General features: G+C 42.7%; 1 protein-coding gene across 1 annotated transcript; it reads right to left on the bottom strand.

The window, feature by feature from the left end:
- Positions 1 to 698: 698 nt before the first annotated feature.
- Positions 699 to 11,972, bottom strand: lrrc4bb (leucine rich repeat containing 4Bb). Its single transcript, XM_032575237.1, has 3 exons — positions 11,476 to 11,972; positions 4,932 to 5,504; positions 699 to 4,821 (listed from the first exon to the last, which is right to left on the bottom strand). The coding sequence occupies exons 2-3, from the start codon at positions 5,172 to 5,174 to the stop codon at positions 2,851 to 2,853; spliced, it is 2,214 nt and encodes a 737-aa protein (XP_032431128.1). The 5' UTR covers positions 5,175 to 5,504; positions 11,476 to 11,972; the 3' UTR covers positions 699 to 2,850.
- Between the last annotated feature and the right edge of the window lie 6,755 nt (positions 11,973 to 18,727).

Genomic DNA, 18,727 nt, shown 5'->3' with positions numbered 1-18,727 from the left:
TCAATTCAAAAATGAAACTTAGGTTTTATATTGAATAATTACACTCAGTGGGATATACTGTAAGCATTTGACTGTTGCTTTTCATGGTTACGGCCTCCAGCTAATGAAAACCAAAAATTCTGTTTCTTATTAAAAAAATGGATGTAAGACCGATAAGAACTGGACTTTAAACGCAGTGTCAACACTTGGTCTGGGCTCCTTTTGCATGAATTACAGCATCAATGCAGCGTGACATGGAGGTGATCGGCCTGTGGTTCTGAAAAAATGTTCATGTTTATTAGCAGGACTAATACAGGCTGTCCTGTTGCTTGAACACCATTTTCTTCTGGACTTCTTCCTTCCACTCAACTTTCATTAATAAATTATTGGTGTATTGGACTTTTCCCTATGGATCTTTATGCTGCAACATGCTCATAACAAAATGTTTAAGTTTTAAACTCCTTCTTTGCTGTTTTCACTATCCATTATTTACATTTTCAAAACGCTAAATTTGCGGATTTCATTAGCTGTAAGCCATAATTACAGAAATGCTTGACATATATCTCTCTGTGTGTAATGAATCTATGTAGGGACTTTACTTTTTGAGCTGACCTTCTAAAAATATACCATTGTTGATATTCTGATTTTTTTTTGCACCTGTAAACGCCAAAGATTTCAAAATCTATCAGAAGCGATCAGTTATTTCACAGAAGCAGATGGGAATTCACAGATCTTTAAAGATATTTTAGAGCAAAGAGTACACTGGCATTGAAGATGTTCCTTTCAAAACCTCTATGGCAGAAATCCATCACTTATATTAGACATACAAATGTCCCATTTTAGCATCATCATCATTATTACTATGACCTCTTATGTCCTGTTACAGTTAGTAAAGGTTTCTTTCCCAGATAACATAAAAAACTGAAAGCTTATGCTTCTGAAAGTACATTGTTAGCTAAAAACACTATTTCCAAGGGAGGGGTGCAAAAAAAGCCACAAATGTGTCGACGGAGCTCTAGACTGAATGGTCACCAGTTCAATTTGAGCTCAATTGCAACAAACATTTAGTTCCTGTTTAACAATGTAAGCATATATTTTATTGATGTCTTCAATCTTTCTTTCATTCATAATCACCAGAACAGTAACCTGACAAAAAAACCAACAAAAAACCCCACAAATGATCATGGGAGAAGCAAGCTGACTAATTTCAGACTAAATCGCCTTCATAGAAATGTTTATTTTCCAGAACCAGTAGCGTCTGTGACCCATGTATGGGAGAATGACTAAAAGCCTGTCTGAACAGCGTTACAAAACAGATGGCCCCTATCATTACCAGGGTGACTAACGGCTAAACCACAAACCATACATTCAATCCAGGTTTAGAGCAGGAGGGACTCCATAACGTCTCGCTTCTTACTCGTGTGGTTGCCATATTGACCCGCCACAACCCAATATATGATTGATTTATTTCACACGTAATGACACATGGCTAGACAACTGTACACATTATATCAAACTAACAAAAATAAAGTAATACAGAGTTGAAACGCAAGAAGCGTAAATGGCATTTAACATATGAAAGTTACACTGTAAAAATGTGGATCTTACAATTGTCATACAACCGGACATTATTTATTAATATACTGTACATTTTTCACTCACTCCAATCATCCTAATATGGATGCGTAATCCCTTTTCTTAAATGCTGCTGAAGATGTCTAATCATCATCATGGCAGCATTTTGCTCCATGGTCGTATCAAATTCCAGCCTAAAAGCAATCATCCGGCTACTGATCGGATTCAAATACCACAATGTCAATACTTTATTTTTATCCATACAGGATTAATTTAAAATATTGGTGAAACAGCATTTTTACCATCATTCGGCACTGGCATTTAAGTGTCAGAATTTGCCAGTTCAAATACCACATAGCTGGCTTTTACAAAATACATAATACACTCTCAAAACACAAAAAAATTTGTAATGGTTATTATTACTGAAACAACAGATGAAAATTTGTCAAACGGAGATCTGCGTTTGCCGTTCTACAACCTAAATGGTCACGAAAGCCAATTGAAAGATTCACAATGAGTGTTGCAATTGAGCCCTTATGTTTCTGAGAAGTAGCCAAATTTAAAACATAACAAACGTCCACCTGTCACCGCCCTTGATTATTCACAAAGAAGAAACAAACTATACCGGCTTATACATCCATCCCAAAATATGTCTGCATTGGAGTCTGCAATGATACATATTTAGATGAAAATATATTTATATTATTTGTGGATTTTTCACAGTAGTTTGTACTGCACTGTACCTTTATGTCCATCTATTATGCCTACATAATTTTCACCTTGAGGGAGTCTGTTGAGTCACTTGAGAGAGTGTGTCTCATGTATTTTTTTTTTTGTGGAAGAAAAATGTCTCTTGTATTTTACTCTGAAACATCTCCATTCTGCAGTGTGGTAAGTGCTGTGCGTATCTTTCATCTCTGCTGGCCAACAACAATTGGGGAACTGAATTACTCTGACAGACTAGTTTGTCTCTTTTTTCCTACGAGAATACAGCTTGTAGAAACTGCAAAAAACATTTGCTTTGGCACAGATTTACATTGTAGCAATGGTCACTCCTTGATCTCCATGGCCATGGTCGCTTCTACAAACACAGTTGGGCCATTGTGGTAATCCTTGGCTCAGTACACCGTCACGGATAAGTCTATGTGTTTGTGTATTGCCGTGTCAGTCTATCCTCTCTCCTGGTGTAAAGTCAATGCGCTCTAGTGTCTTATCATTCCACACGTTAACCCGACATCAATTCCCTCTCTGTCTTTGAGTCCTGCCCGCTCTCCCTCTCTTCACTCGCTTTTGTTTTTAGATCTGGGTCTCTTGGACGTTTTCCTTGGAGCTCCCCTTGAAGAGCAGCGGCTCCATTTGGGGGTTCTGGTTTTGGCCCATGAAACCCTTGATCGATCCGTGTAAGCCCATAGTTGGCATGGGGAGAGACATCGGCAGCGGTGGGGACATGGAGCTGGTGTTGGTGCCGTTGCCTGATGCAGAGAGCAGATTTGATGTAGAGATTGGGACTGATGTGCAGGAGATAGGGTTGTCCTGGCCATGCTGGTTCTTGCTGTTGAGGATTCCACCTGGTCCCATCCCCTCTGTGATACTGAGACCCATCACATTGTTGTTGAAATGATGTGTCTTGTAGTAATGGTTTAGGGTATCCGTGCGACCAATGTTGGGAAGGTTGACTACTTCCGGGTGATGTATTCTCAAGGTTCCCTCCGTACCAGTCCCAGAATTTATCGTCGAACCGCCAGAGATGCCACTTCCAGCCCCAGCTCCAATTTCATCTTCGACGTTGACAATCTCAATTGCTCTGGCAGGGCCGTGGTGTTTGTGTAGTTGGTGTTGCTTACGGAGTTTGTAGAAGACCACCAGCATCACAGCTGCCATAAAAGTAATGGCGACGAAGCAACCAATGATGATCTTAGTTGTTTTCATTACATCATCCAGGCCTGGAATGTTAGTTACATCCATTAGAGACACAGTCACTGAATTTTCAGTAGTTCTGGGTGACAGTGGTGACAGAGTAGACAGAGATGGTGATATAGTGCTGCTAGATAGACCGTCTACCCCTCCATGACCAGGAGGCTTGGGGGAACCAACAAAGGTCTCATTCACATACTGTCTTGCTGAGTTCTCCTCCTTACTTGGCTCCACTGACTCAACTGTGACAGTGGTGAAATAGCTGTAGCTGTTACTAGGATCAGAAGCAGAGACGTTGAGCACAGCGGTTGCAGTGGTATTCCCAGCAGAGTTGGTTACCATGCAGGTGTACTGCCCGGTGTCCTGCACGGTCACATTTGTGAAGTTCAGTGTTCCGTCATGAAGCACTGAGATCCTAACTCGGTATGATCCGTGTGTCATCAGCGTGCCGTTTGGGGTGAACCAGTTCACAGAGGTCATAGAGGTTCCGGTACGGCATTTCAGCTCTGCGGCCATTCCTTCGGTGACATTCAGATCAGTGGGCGGCTCCACAATCACTGGAGCATAGCAGACAAAGTGGGTCTGATCCAGTTCCCCAATGTACTTCCCTTTCAGGCCTGGTGGGGCATGGCAACGAGCACAACACGTGGTGTTGCTGGGAACTGTCTCTTTAAGCCACCAGCTGAGCCACAGGACGTCACAGTTGCAAACCCAAGGATTATGGTTGAGGTGTACCCTCTCCAACTGATGCAAAGGGGTGAACAGATCATGGGGCAGAGAATGCAGAGAATTGTGGGAAAGGTTGAGCTCCTCCAAGTTCTTGAGGTCGTCAAAAGCATTGCGTTCAATGATAGTCACTCTGGAGTGCATCAGCCAAAGCTTTCGAAGTGACACCAGTCCCTGAAATGATCCAGGACGGACAATCCCCAGCTGATTCCCTGATAACTCCAACTCCTCAAGTCGTACAAGCGGGGTAAGGTTAGGGATGTCCTTCAAGCCACACATGCCAAGATTCAAAAAACGCAGATTTACCAGACCTTCGAAGGCAGCCTCTGAGATGAAACCCAACTTCCTGAGTTCCCCCAGATCCAGACGTCTTAATGAGGGAACGCGGTTAAAAGCAAAGGCTGGCAGTGTCTCAATGGGGTTGTTTCGTAGCCATAGTTCTCTTAGTTTGCTGAGGTACTCAAAAGCTTGAGTTGGTACCACTGTAAGACGGTTGTCAAAAAGCTCCAACGTGTTGAGGTTGGGGAGGCCATTGAAAGCTCCCACCTCAATCTGCCGGATGTGGTTCTTAGAGAGCTGGAGAATTTCTAGATGCCGCAGATGCTTGAATGTGTCAGACTTGATCACCTTGTGTAAACAAAGAAGACAAAAAGGGACACATGGTGGCAACATCAGCATTATTGAAATCAAAACCCGTCATTTGATTCTTTGACTTTTGAAGGTCAAACCATGTTTACCTGAATTGAGTTCTCTTGTAGATTGAGGTATCTTGTGTTTTCTGAAATGCTGTCTGGGATTTGATCCAAACTCTTCCTTGTACAGATGACCCGGCTCGCCTGGTTGGAGCAGGTGCAGGGGTTGGGGCATGGCGGTGCCGCCTCTGTCAGCTGGGGTCCATGGTGGTGAAACCACAACAGGAGCTGGACCAACCAGAGGAGGGGGGATGGGGTGCAGGGGCTGGTCACCATGACAAGACGCATGGCAACTGAGTCATGACCCACCCCTAGTTCTGGAATATTGATTAGTCACCTCCAAAAGGGTAAGTTAAGTGCTTCTTTCGACATTCATGGTTTTATCTGACTTTTTCTGTGTTGAAGACTCAAAAACTTGAAATGTTACAGTAACGATTGGTAAGTAAAGCTACCTACTTAACTTTGCTCATTCTTTCTTGGGAATCAGACTTGATTTTTCGATATTTCACTGAAAGAAGTCCTGCACTTCTGCTCCCATAACATTCACCAAAGTAGCTATCAAGTTAGGAGGGAGAGGTCCTTGAGAACGGCTGTCAGTGCGGAGGCTGTTGCTTCTTACTGTGGGAAGAAAGAGAAACACAAAGAAAAGAGAGACAGTAAGTGCACAGAACATCAGTCTAGGTGCAACAATTTAAAAAGCCAGGCTTAAATCAATATATATTATTTTTGGTGCCACAAACTGGGCTAGTGGTTTGGAGCCATTTTTTTCATATGTTGAATCATCAAAGTCATGGTTTGTATTTCAACAAATCAACGAAGCCATAAGAGAATTTCAGGAGTTTTATTCAGGCATTGATTAGGCAGAGCTGACATTTTGGTTTGGTTTGATTCCATTTTGATCCCATAACCTCCTGTTGTTGTTTTTTAATTTAATGTCTGAACAATTAAATAGTAGGTAAGGCCCTGTTGTCATGTTGAAATGTTACAACTAATTTGATTTGTTAGAATGGACATGCCCAAATCCACTACTGTTTTGCAACTTTTACATGCATCCAACGCTCCTGAATCAAACGTTGTGTTACCGGGACTAAATAACCTCCTGATGAGGGATTTCAGCCATTTAATTTTGGTTTGGACATCTAAAAGTTGCAGGATAGTAGCTCTCCAGGCCTGGACTTAAAAAAATTAGCACCAATGTTTAATAAAATAAAACTCGTATTTTTTTTTATTTCAAACACATGATCCTGGCTTTCAAAAAGAGGCAACGTGAAGGACAAAAAAAAAATAAAGAATATTATTAAGAAAGCCTGGCCTTTAAACTCATAGAATTCATCCATAAAAATAGTATGCCTGGAAGGGGTAGCAGTAAATTCATAGGGGGGCTGTTCCCACCCGCAGCCCCCCTTTGTGGTGCCACTGCACACACTCATCAATCACTGGGCCTGAATATAGCAGTAGGAACAAGAAAGTACACAATGTCACAGCTTCATTAATTACACTGGAGGGTAATAACTGATACCTGACAAGCTGCTTTAATGCATATGTTGAATATAATATGCTATGCCAAAGATTTTCAAACAAAAATTGTAAAACTATTAAAAAACATAATTATTTTTTTGTATTTAAAAAGGGAGGGTTTACAAATCTGCACTGTGTCATTGCAATTTGTGGTTAAAAGGGTGACAAAAACATTTTCAAACAGAAATGGATCAGCAGACTCTCTAAATTTAGAAATCCCTGGGCTGTTTGCGCCGTAATGATTCGATAGATAGAGTGCTTGTTGTTTACTCAAACACCTCATGCTTGACACTGTGACTTTAATGGTCACATGGCTGCAACGTCCGTGGAATAAAGTCAACAAGAAGGTGCTTGTATCCAAGAGCCGCTGGTTTTCATCATCCTTGTTGATGAAAACCAGGAATTAGAAGCCGCTGCTTCTAATTCCCTTAATAAACTGGGGTTCTTTCGTCAGCATCCATACATAGCCAGTTCTCAGCATCTGCTTTCCTGTGCAGCAGCGATGCATTCACTCCCAGGAACACGGTTGCTGTGGCAACCTGCTCACTCACCATCTTGTGTTTTTTTACTGTCCAGTCGCCCTATTCAACGTTACTGTGTTTAGCCGGGCTTGATGAGGCTTTGCAAAACAGACCAGCAGCACCTATTTGGTCCAAATCATCAGATATCTGCCTCAGTCCTGATCTGTTATCATGGAAGACCGAAAAATGAGACTTCTGGTCAGACGGTGCCGATACAGACGAGAAGTGGCTCTAAATCTGATCAGTCTGAACCTTGGCCTTCAGTAAGAGCAGAGGAAGCAGATCTGGCATCTCTATGAGGTCTGAGGTTGAAGTCAAGATGAGTCATTATTGAAATTATAGTTCTCCGAAGTGATAAAGCAGCGTTTATAAAAGCTCATATAGAAAAGTGTGATAAAAAATAGGCCTTTTCAGACTCTGAGCACATCCCACATCCTCTCTTTGACACAGAAACGTACACCCATCCATAACTAATAACATTTCAACGTCACGCTATTAAATTGTTTTGTTATTAAGGTGTTATTTACATATTTTTCCACCTACTCTCCTCTAGTAATAACATCTAACACGGCTGAATGAAGGTAAAATGGTAAAATATCTCTTTAAGATCAAGGGATCCAGGATGGTTGTTGTATTGTTACAGTGACTCATGAAAGCATCAAAACATTATTAATATTCAACCAGTTACAGATCACCAGCTTTCCCAGGGAATAAAATCTGTTTGCTAACAATGACAGGGCCAAACATTACAAAGGTTTACAGAAACTATTTATATTTATGTTTCCAGAAACTATTTATTTCTGGTGAGGCGCTTTAGTCCGTCAGATTTTCGTGTAGAAAATCATTGTGAAATTCCTTGCAAACGTCACACCTTCAACTGAAACCCTGGTCAGCCATGACAGCAATGTTTAGCCACATCCTCCAGGTCACATGTTTGGTGTATTTCAAAAATGGCGATGCATTTTACAGGCTTGGCATTTTGGATGTTTCCAGAAATAATGCAATGTTTCTAAGCAACTTTTTATGTGGACTGCTAAGATATAATTCGACCGATCACTCTACTGCACAGGACAAACAACCATGAACTTGTGCATTTCCTCTAAAGGAGATGAAAAGAGACCAATTAATATGACATGCATGTTTCTGGACTGTGGGAGGAAGCTGGAGTACCCAGAGAGAAGCTAAATATTCAGAGGTAGAACATTCAAACTCTGTGTCACAACGTAGCCCTTATCATGTGTAGTTTCCATGTCAACAGGGCACCAAGTTCGACTCTATCCCAGGGGCCTCTCATCTCCTAAATCCGGCCCTGTGGTCAATGGAGACACAGATATCGTAGCATTACTGACTCAATATATTAAATAAAAGCTGTTCCAAAATCCCCAGTCAATGACAGTTTGTACCTGTTAGTTCTAAAATAATGCTAAGAAGAGAAAATGGTGATCCATCCATCCATCCATCCATCTTCTTCCGCTTATCCGAGGTCGGGTCGCGGGGGTAGCAGCTTCAGAAGGGAGGCCCAGACTTCCCTCTCCCCAGCCACTTCTTCTAGCTCCTCCGGGGGAATCCCGAGGCGTTCCCAGGCCAGCCGAGAGACATAGTCCCTCCAGCGTGTCCTGGGTCTTCCCCGGGGCCTCCTCCCGGTGGGACGTGCCCGGAACACCTCACCAGGGAGGCGTCTAGGAGGCATCCTGACCAGATGCCCGAGCCACCTCAACTGGCTCCTCTCGATGTGAAGGAGCAGCGGCTCTACTCTGAGTCCCTCCCGGATGACTGAGCTTCTCACCCTATCTCTAAGGGAGAGCCCAGCCACCCTACGGAGAAAACCCATTTCGGCCGCTTGTATCCGCGATCTCGTTCTTTCGGTCATGACCCAAAGCTCATGACCATAGATGAGGGTGGGAACGTAGATCGACCGGTAAATCGAGAGCTTCGCTTTTTGGCTCAGCTCTCTCTTCACCACGACGGACCGGTACAGCGCCCGCTTGACAGCAGACGCTGCGCCAATCCGCCTGTCGATCTCCCGCTCCCTTCTTCCCCCATTCGTGAACAAGATCCCGAGATACTTAAACTCCTCCACTTGGGGCAGGACACCCCCCCTGACCCGGAGAAGGCACTCTACCCTTTTCCGGCTCAAGACCATGGCCTCGGATTTGGAGGCACTGATCCTCATCCCGGCCGCGTCACACTCGGCTGCGAACCGCTCCAGCGAGAGCTGCAGATCACGATCTGATGAAGCCAAAAGGACCACATCGTCTGCAAAAAGCAGAGATGAGATCCTAAGGCCACCAAATCGGATCCCCTCAACACCTTGGCTGCGCCTAGAAATTCTGTCCATGAAAGTGATGAACAGAATCGGTGACAAAGGGCAGCCCTGGCGGAGTCCAACTCTCACCGGAAACGAGCCCGACTTACTGCCGGCAATGCGGACCAGACTCTGACACCGGTCATACAGGGACCTGACAGCCCGTATCAAAGGGCCCGGTACCCCATACTCCCGGAGAACCCCCCACAGGGCTCCCCGAGGGACACGGTCGAACGCCTTCTCCAGGTCCACAAAACACATGTAGACTGGTTGGGCGAACTCCCATGCACCCTCCAGGACCCTGCCGAGGGTGTAGAGCTGGTCCAGCGTTCCACGACCAGGACGAAAACCACACTGCTCTTCCTGAATCCGAGGTTCGACTATCCGACGGACCCTCCTCTCCAGGACCCCTGAATAGACCTTGCCAGGGAGGCTTAAGAGTGTGACCCCTCTATAATTGGAGCACACCCTCCGGTCCCCCTTTTTGAACAGGGGGACCACCACCCCAGTCTGCCAATCCAGGGGAACTGCCCCCGATGTCCATGCGACATTGCAGAGTCGCGTCAACCAACACAACCCTACAACATCCAGAGCCTTAAGGAACTCCGGGCGGATCTCATCCACCCCCGGGGCCCTGCCACCGAGGAGCTTTTTAACCACCTCGGCGACCTCGTCCCCAGAGATTGGAGAGCCCAACCCAGAGTCCCCAGGCTCCGCTTCCTCAGTGGAAGGCATGTTGGTGGGATTGAGGAGGTCTTCGAAGTACTCTGCCCACCGGCCCACAACGTCCCGAGTAGAGGTCAGCAGCACACCATCCCCACTATAAACAGTGTTGGTGCTGCACCGCTTCCCCCCCCTGAGACGCCGGATGGTGGACCAGAATCGCCTCGAAGCCTCGAAAATGGTGATAAAATAAATAAATCCTTTTCTTCATAGAAAGCCGTTTACTTTTGTTATTTTTCTGTCTTTTGAACCAGAAGTTCCTTGGCAGAGGATGAAACTGTATGGACACCTGTTGACTTGACCTGCCATCCTGAAATTTTCCACTCCACCAGAGCAGCAGCAGCAGCACACGCTGATGTTCTTTAATATTTACATCACTCCTCAACTCAACTGAGAACCATTAAAACCTGGCCTTCATCCTCAACCCCTGCGATTTTCTTCCCACTTTCACTCAGATGAATTCCCCTCCGTGGACTGAGCTGTTTTAACATGTCAAGAGCAGATTGCAACCATGTAGATATCGATTCTTCGATCTGATCCGAAGGCGAGCGCTGGGTCGTGAAAAGACAAATTAGCTCCAAGCTGCTGACCAACTACTCCAGGCCCAATCACATCATCATAAGCATCTGGTTGCACTCACAGAGCTTCTCCTTCAGGTCTGCAAAGAGGCAAATCAGAAAGAGGACAAACACACAGAGGCTGGGAGCCGCCAGTCACATATCATGTATTTACAAATGATGGAGAAGAGCGCAAAGCTGCACAGGTGCAGCAGGGCCAACATCATCTACTGTAACTATGACAACGCTAGATTGATTCAGGACGTGGGAATCGAGGCAGGATGGGGCTCATTTCCACCAGCATCCACATTAAAAAAAACAACATTTTCTCTCTCTTCTGGCTGATGACAACATTTTTCCCTCTATACACATGAAGTGTGAAAGATAATCCCCCGAAAATAGTGATAAAAATGCATCAACTGGACCGCTTCCTCCTCCAGTCCTCATCCTAATCTGCAATCTCACCTCATCATATAGCCGCCAGCTTGATATCTCCTTACAATAGCACAGAATGGCCTTATTCATCTGCAGCTGCGCTCACTGCACGGCGCACCTTCTCGGGACGCAATTGAAATTCTGAATAGGCCTAATTCTGCACATGCTGCATTACAAAATGGCTTGCATCCATTCTCTCTTCGGGGTAATGACAACACGTCTGCACCCACGATACAAATATTCTGGATTAAAAATTTTTAAAAAAATTTTTTTAACAGAAAAACAGGCCTAGTGCGCGTGAGTGCGGGCTTACATAAGGGAGTGTATCATTTGATTACATTAGATGATCAAATCCTATTAATTATTTACCAAAAATGTTATGCATCTTTAACCTTTTCGGGTATTTTTCTCCCCCAGCTGATGACTGACTTCGGCATCTTTACAGACAAACAACATGACAACACAACACGCCGAACATTTCAGCCCCTTTTCTACCTGTACGTCCAAGAAAAGCTTAAAACAGTACATACCTTTAATGTTCGGCGTCTGCATGCGGCGTAATGTCTGCGTCCCCTCTCTCCCTTTCGTGCCCCCTCTGCGATCGTGCCTTTCCCCCCCCTCCACAACCTCGCTATCTGTCTCTCCTTGTCTCTCCCCTAAATTGATTCGCTTGTTTCCACGGCTGTGAGCTGGCTCTTGTTCTTGTAAGCTAGATCCGCAGCGCCAACGCAACGCAGGGGGGCTACAGTGCTGGCAGGTTAAAGATGAACACAATCCACACACACACGCACGGAACCGAGCAGGCGGGGTGGGGGTGGGTGAGGAGCGAGGGGTAAAAAACAGAGCGAGGGAGAGAGCGAGAGAAAGAAGAGATCAGATTACGGGCCGTTGGAGAAAATGATGTTATAATTGTCACATTTAGGGAACGAGGTCGGGGACGAGCGCATCGATGCGTCTTATCCTTGGAGAGGAGCGCAGCGAACGCGACGTCGCCCGCCGGGCAGAGCGCCTTGCGTCCAGCATAAACGGCTCTTTACGCACATTCCGTATGTTTCCGACTGAATCCCACTAAGGCGTAATTGGAGCGGGGGATATGTGGCTGCGTCCGTCTGATGCTGGGAGCATTAATCAAGGAGATTTTCACATGGAAAGGTTTTTATTTGACCGTGCAGGTTCCTGCTGCAACATCAGCTCTGTGCATGTAACGAGCAGCTGTATGGACATATTTATTAATATGACTCAGCAGCACTGAAATATCAGTGGGACACTGTGAGTCAGTGTGTTTTCTGCGGAGAAGATGAGATTTTAGATTTCAGTTTATTGTCTCCGGTAAACATTGTTCGGTTCTGGTTGGTTTTCTGTTAAAAAATATATATATATATATATATATATGTATGCACGTTTCTTTTTCACATTTTTACCAAAAACTTAACGTGACCAAGCAACACATTGTTGTCCATAACTGTGAAAAGGAAGAAACAACATATGGGTTTCATATTTTTGCATAAATACAAATCAGATTTACCCCCTTTACTCTGAGGCCCCTAAATAAAACCCAGACTGGTTGAAGATGATTTACTTTGGTTTAAATAAAGCTGTTTTGCATATAATGCAAAACTACTATCACCCTTAGCACCATCCCTATGGTGAGGCATGGTAGTGGCAGCATTATGCTGTGGGAAGCTTTTCAGAGTTGATAACGAGATGGACGGAGCTCAAATGACATGAAACCTGGAAACAAAAATAAAATGTTTTTTCCCCAATTAAAAATCAGAGTAAGATGCTCCTTCCCCCCTTTACTCTGATAGCCCTAAATAAAACTCAGCACCCACAGAGTAAAGCTGAGCGCTTCCAGAGGTCGCTCATCACATCTGCCATCAGACTTTTTAATAATCGCATGCAGTAAATCACATGTTCCCTTTAGGTTGCCTTCATGTGAAATATACATATTCTCTATTTATTTGTAGATAAATACAGAATTTATATTTATCTATATTTATTTATAGATAAATATGGTAGAATATGGTACATGAAGGCCATGCATTTTAAAATTCATGCAATCATTTTTTTTTAATATGACAATTTTAAATACAGATTTAAAAAAAATGTTTTTACATACAGTATAAATTCTGTATTTAAAAAAGTCCAAATTTAATGTATTTTTTTCCTGAGTACTTTTTTTATAGCTATTTTTATATTCAGTGGGTTATATTTTGTTACTGTGCTTCTGTAACTAGTGAGATTAATAAAGGGCTTTTTTATTCTATTCTGTCCTTAAAATCCAGATGTGTCGTCAGATCCAGATTAGTAAAAAAGATTTTACTGGCATCTAATTTTATCTCCAAATACTTGCAGCTGTTCTGCTGAGGCCTCAGTGGTCATGAAGACCAAGGATCGCAGCAGAGATGTCGTTCTCTCTCTGAGTCATCGCAGATATGGAGGAATAATATTCTGACACAAGAGGAGAACAAACACAGGAGAAGGGGCTCTGAATCAGATGAGAAAAAACTGAACTGTTTGACCAAAAGGCAGAAAATATGTATGGAAGTTTTAAAGGTGACCTTATTATGCTTTCTAGATCAGGTCAGGATAGATCTATGGGTGAAAGAAAAACATGTTTGTTACACGTTTTGCACAAAATCAAACTTTTGAGATGTTTTAAGGCGTCCTGTCACTTTAAATCCAAACTCCACGTTTACATTCGCAAATGACTGTAAACCGATGTGGAGTAACACAACTATATGTCTTTGAAAAGCAGAGGCGGAGCCTCCTGCGCAACCAACTAGAAGGCAGCAAATGGTTTCTAGACATTTAGTTAAAAAAAAAGCACTTTGTCTTTTTCAGCAGCCATTGTACAGCGCATAAAGCAGGAAAACCAGCTGACCAAACATTCTGGAGCTCAGGTTTGGTTGCTGGGTAATTTGTCTGCTGATTTGTGAGGTTACTTTCCAGAAGTTTTTGAAACGGCTCATTTTCCAGAATCCAAAATACATTAAGTTATTGCCAAAAACTTGATAGGTGTGTGTGTTTTTTTTAACACTTGGGATGTTTTATGAAGCAGTAGAAAACCAAAAATGTACAAAATGTGAATTTTGCATAATATATCCTCTTTAAGTAAAATTTATTTGCACATTTCAGCAACAAGACAGTTCATACCATGAGGACATAAAACAGTAACCAGTTATTAAAACAATCCATAAAAATTACATTTAGTCAAACACAAAATCTTACCAAGTAGTTTCTGGTGCAAATACCTGGGCAACCTCAAAATAAGACAAAACTAATTTACAAGTTACTTTTCAGCAAAATATCAGAGCTTGTTTCAAGTAAATAATTCCTTAATAGCAGATTATTCTTACTTATAAACAGGACATTGTTTACATGTTATAAGTGAAATAATCAGCCAGTTGAACTAGAAGATTTTCATCAATATTAAGGAATTATTGACTTGAAACAAACTCCTGTATCTTTCTGAAAAGCTGCTTGTTAGTTTTGTTTTATTTCATGTGTACTGAGATATTTGCCCTTGAAACTTTCACAAAAATACTTGGTAATATTTTTGTGAAAGTTTGTTCCACATTTGTGGAGCATAAAAACTGAATTCTGCTGAAAGTCCTAGACCCAACTGGGAATCTGAGGCAAGATGTGAACATGAGTATTTACAGACGCTGTCCTTTAAATCTGAACTAGCTGAACCAAAGCTGGTAGAAACAAACCACAGAGAACTTAAAGCTGTGGTTCTACAAACTTTTAATCTCAGGAGAGCTGAAAACTGACACGCTAAAACTTTTTTTTTATTTCAAACTTTAAAAACCGTGCATCATTTTCCTTCCACTCTAAAATGATGCTCTACTTTCTACTGCGCTATCATGCAATCCCAATAAAACACACAGAAGATGTTCATAATGAATGCCCAGTGCTACGGCGAGCATTTTGGTAACGGCCAGCCAGGATTAAATCTTGCTAACTAATGATGTCTGATTTCTGCAGACTTTGCATGTGTCCATTTCTACAGTAAACACAACGCTGTGAATAAACAAAGCCGCCGCTGCGTTTCCTTGTCGTCAGCATCCAAACACAAAAAAGAAAAAAGTCGGTCGCCCTCATGAGCTTTGCACATGACTAAAATAAAAAAAACTTCTGTTGCTAAAGTGCAAACAGGAAGCGTTCTGAGATACACTGTAAAACATTAGAAGGTGGTTTAACTTGAAAATGAAAGTCCACATGGAAAGGTTTTTATTGAAAATGGAATTTAAGTCAACAAGAAAATTATTTTGGTTTTAACTCAGAAATTAAAGTTCATAAAGTTGATTTAACACCAATAGACAAGTTGTATAAATATTGTTTTTTAAGTTCATTAATCGTGAATTGTGAGTTTTAACTTAATGCTGCAATTTAAACCAAATTAAATCACAATATGCAATAAAATGTGACCTGATTTCTCTATTATTTTAGTCAAAATATCAAGTTAAAATAACAACTTATTTTACTGTAGAATAATTTAAATTCTAGTTTCAAATCACATGAACCAAATTTCTGATCTGATGATGAATTTTATGAAACATCTCAATGAATTCAGCTCAGAAACATTTAGTGTGATCAGGACATTATCCTCAAGCTTTGCAAACTGTCAGCTGCATTAAAATAAACATTTGCCTTAATAACACAAGAGTCAGATCAATGTAACGCTTCATCTCAGGAGACAAAAACACGCCGCTAAGCATTCTGGGAAATAGTTCCCACTCCTGTCTTTTTCTTCTTTCAGTTTTTAAGTGCTAACCAAAAAATTCTAGTTTATTCAACTCTTAATAAAAAGTTTACACAACTTACTGCTGTAAGTTTATCTTTCACAAACTCAAACATTCAGGCTCAAAATCTAAAACTCACTAAATTTATTTGACTTAAAGAGAAGAAGACATGTGAATCACATGTTTTACAGTGTGCCATCAGCACACTGCTCCATGTTTTATTAGCCAACAGAGACGGTTTGTGCCGTAAAGAGGCGCCACTCCTGCGTCAGAGCGCGGCCTCCCTCCCTGCTCTCTGCCATGTCTGACTCCACATGTGGACGGATCCTTCCGGGTTCAGGTCGTAGCTGGAAGGAGGAGAATCTTCCTTTTATAGCTTTTCATCCCAGTTTGTGAGTAAAAATAAATCTGTGCACATCTTTGCTCTGTCTCAGCACACTAAAGGTCAAAGGAGCGAAAAGGCCAGTGATGCTTCAGAAAGACCCTGAAGATATGAACTCCCTCTCCTCCTCCTCTGCACCCCCGCCCCTCTCTGTGAACGCCGTGGCGACCATTGTCCTCCATCCACTAGCTTTTGCTGAAAGCTGCACAGCAATGAGGTCTCTGTGCCTTTTTGCCTCTCTCTTCCTCTCCCCTCCCCCCTCTCACTCCTTTCCTCTCTCTATCTCTCCCCCTCTATTAAATTTCCAGTCACACAGTGGTGCAGAGGATATTCCTCCTTTCCCTCTTCTCCTACCCTCCTCCTCCTCCTTCTCCTCTTTCCTCGTTCTCTCTCTCAGTCATGGTAAAAAATCTTCACCTATATCCAGTTCTGATCCAAACTGCCTTTCAGCGTTTTTTCCCCCTTTCTGCCTCTCGTTTCGTCTGTACATCTTTTTGCCTTCCGCACCATTTAAAGAGATTCCATGCCAAACCCACTCTGCGCCTCGGCTCCCCTTCCTTCCCCTCTTTCCACTCTGTGTCCTCTCTGTGTCATTGCACATTGAATCTGATATCCCTCTTATGGATGTATGGCATGCTCGTGTGTGTGTGTGTGTGTGTGTGTGTGAGGAGTGGATAGGAGCAATGGAGAAGGGCATGCATTTGTGCACAGTAAATGAACAAACACTCGCTGCTGTATTGCTTGTGTCATCAGTACAGCGAGGGTCTTGGAGTAGAAATATAGGGAAGACGGCTAATCCCCCAATCCAGAGGATGAGTGCACTGCATCTCCAATACAAACCCAAACCCTATAAACTCTTAATGGTGTGTTAGGACGCCACAGGGGAGGAGAAGAGGAGGGTGATGTGGATTTGGCAGCAACATGCTAGCAACAAGACATATGTGGCATGCTGATAGCGCCAGAGAGGTGCAGCTCACACTGAGGAGAGGCTTTGGTTCCCGTCCATCAATCAGTGCGTTTGCTACACCCCCAATCCCAAACCGGGCGACGCACTTCAAAGACTGCATCTTGCAGGAGGCGCTCATTGGGGGGAGAGATTTAAGCTCTATTTAACGGCTCTGACCTCCTAATTGGGATTCTGAACTAAGTGATTTTTTTTTTGGGAGGCTATATTTAGCGTTTCCGTTGAAAACGTTGGGTTGACTTATGTCCAAGAGAATAAAAGAGATACAAGAGAGAGCTTCAACTTATTCACAGTGACATCCGTTAGTGTGTGTGTGTGTGTGTGTGACAGAGAGAGTGGAGAGGAGAGAAAATAGAGTGAAAAATCCGAGTGTCACAGTATCTTAGCAACTGCCTCCATCTCCTTGGAGACGAGAGCTGACATCATTTCCTGTCTGCGAGCACTCGCTTTGAGTTTGTACACGGTGTGTTTGTGCACATGGCTGTATATGCCGGGCTGTGTGGGTGTTTGTACGTGAGCCAGGATTTCCAAGTAAACATTCAGACGTGTGAGCGGCCTTCTGCACGGAGACGGAGAGCCGAGAGCTTCCTGGAGTTAGGGTTAGGGATAGGGATAGGGTTAGGGTCAGCTAACCTTAAAAAAACAAACAAAAAAAAACAACAGAAACTGTTGCGTGTAACTGTTGAAGCTGTGACGTGTTTTCCAGGAATCGCGGTCCAGGCTCGGGTTGGTTAGAAAAAACTCTCTTTCTCATTTTTCTCACCGTTTCGACTCACATGTTCAGGAAAATCTAATATAAAGGAAGTTTTTCATATTCGGGCTTTGATAGGAAAGATTCTGGAAAGTTTGTCCGTTTCTGAGGATTTCTTGTTTGTGCTCAGGTCAGCCATTACAGGAGGCGCTGCGTTGAGCGGAGACAAAGCTTTGACTGCCATCTTGTGGACAGAATGGGTAATTGCAGCTCTGTTTTCTGGATTTCCCAGGGCTCAGCCAGTTTTCCACAAATCCAAAAACTAAGACTTAATTAGTGAGATATTAGTGCTGTGATTTTTTTTTTCTGTCCCAGCTGGGGAAAAGCCTCCCCACAGCATGCCACTGCCACCACCATGTTTCACAGTGGGGCTCATGTGTTCAGGCTGTGTTAGTTTTCTGGAAACAGCTTAACTGTTTCGCTCTGTAAAACCCATTTCATGAATAGGCGGAAAACATTTTTTATGTTATTTCTTTTATTTATTATTTATTTCATTTTTTGAAGAAAAAAAAAACACGATTTACTGCAGCATTTTTTAATGTTTCCTTCATAACAGATTCTACAAAGCTGCTTAATTTTTGGATAATTTCTTGCTTTGTGTTCATGTTTTCCCCTTCCGCTGTTACTTTTAACATGAACAAAGCCTTGCCTGCCATCTTGTGAGCAAAAAGGTGAACTGCAGCCACCCTGTAGTATTTTACAAACACTCCCAACTGTTTTTGCTTTGCAGATTTTTCCAAGCATTCAAAAAAGCAACATCAGTTTTACTATTTTTATTCACTTTTACTGGACTCTATACAGCTTGTATTTCATGTGATAATCCATAAACTATAACATAATGTAAATAAATTCAGTACTGTACTTCATTTATGATATTTAGGACATTTTCTGCATTTATTAATGCTTCAAATAACTATAAGTCATATGAATCTCCATA

The sequence above is a fragment of the Xiphophorus hellerii genome, chromosome 10 (genome assembly GCF_003331165.1).
Source record: "Xiphophorus hellerii strain 12219 chromosome 10, Xiphophorus_hellerii-4.1, whole genome shotgun sequence".
In the NCBI taxonomy this organism is placed as follows: Eukaryota; Metazoa; Chordata; class Actinopteri; order Cyprinodontiformes; family Poeciliidae; genus Xiphophorus; species Xiphophorus hellerii.
This window is presented reverse-complemented; position numbering and strand designations above follow the sequence as displayed.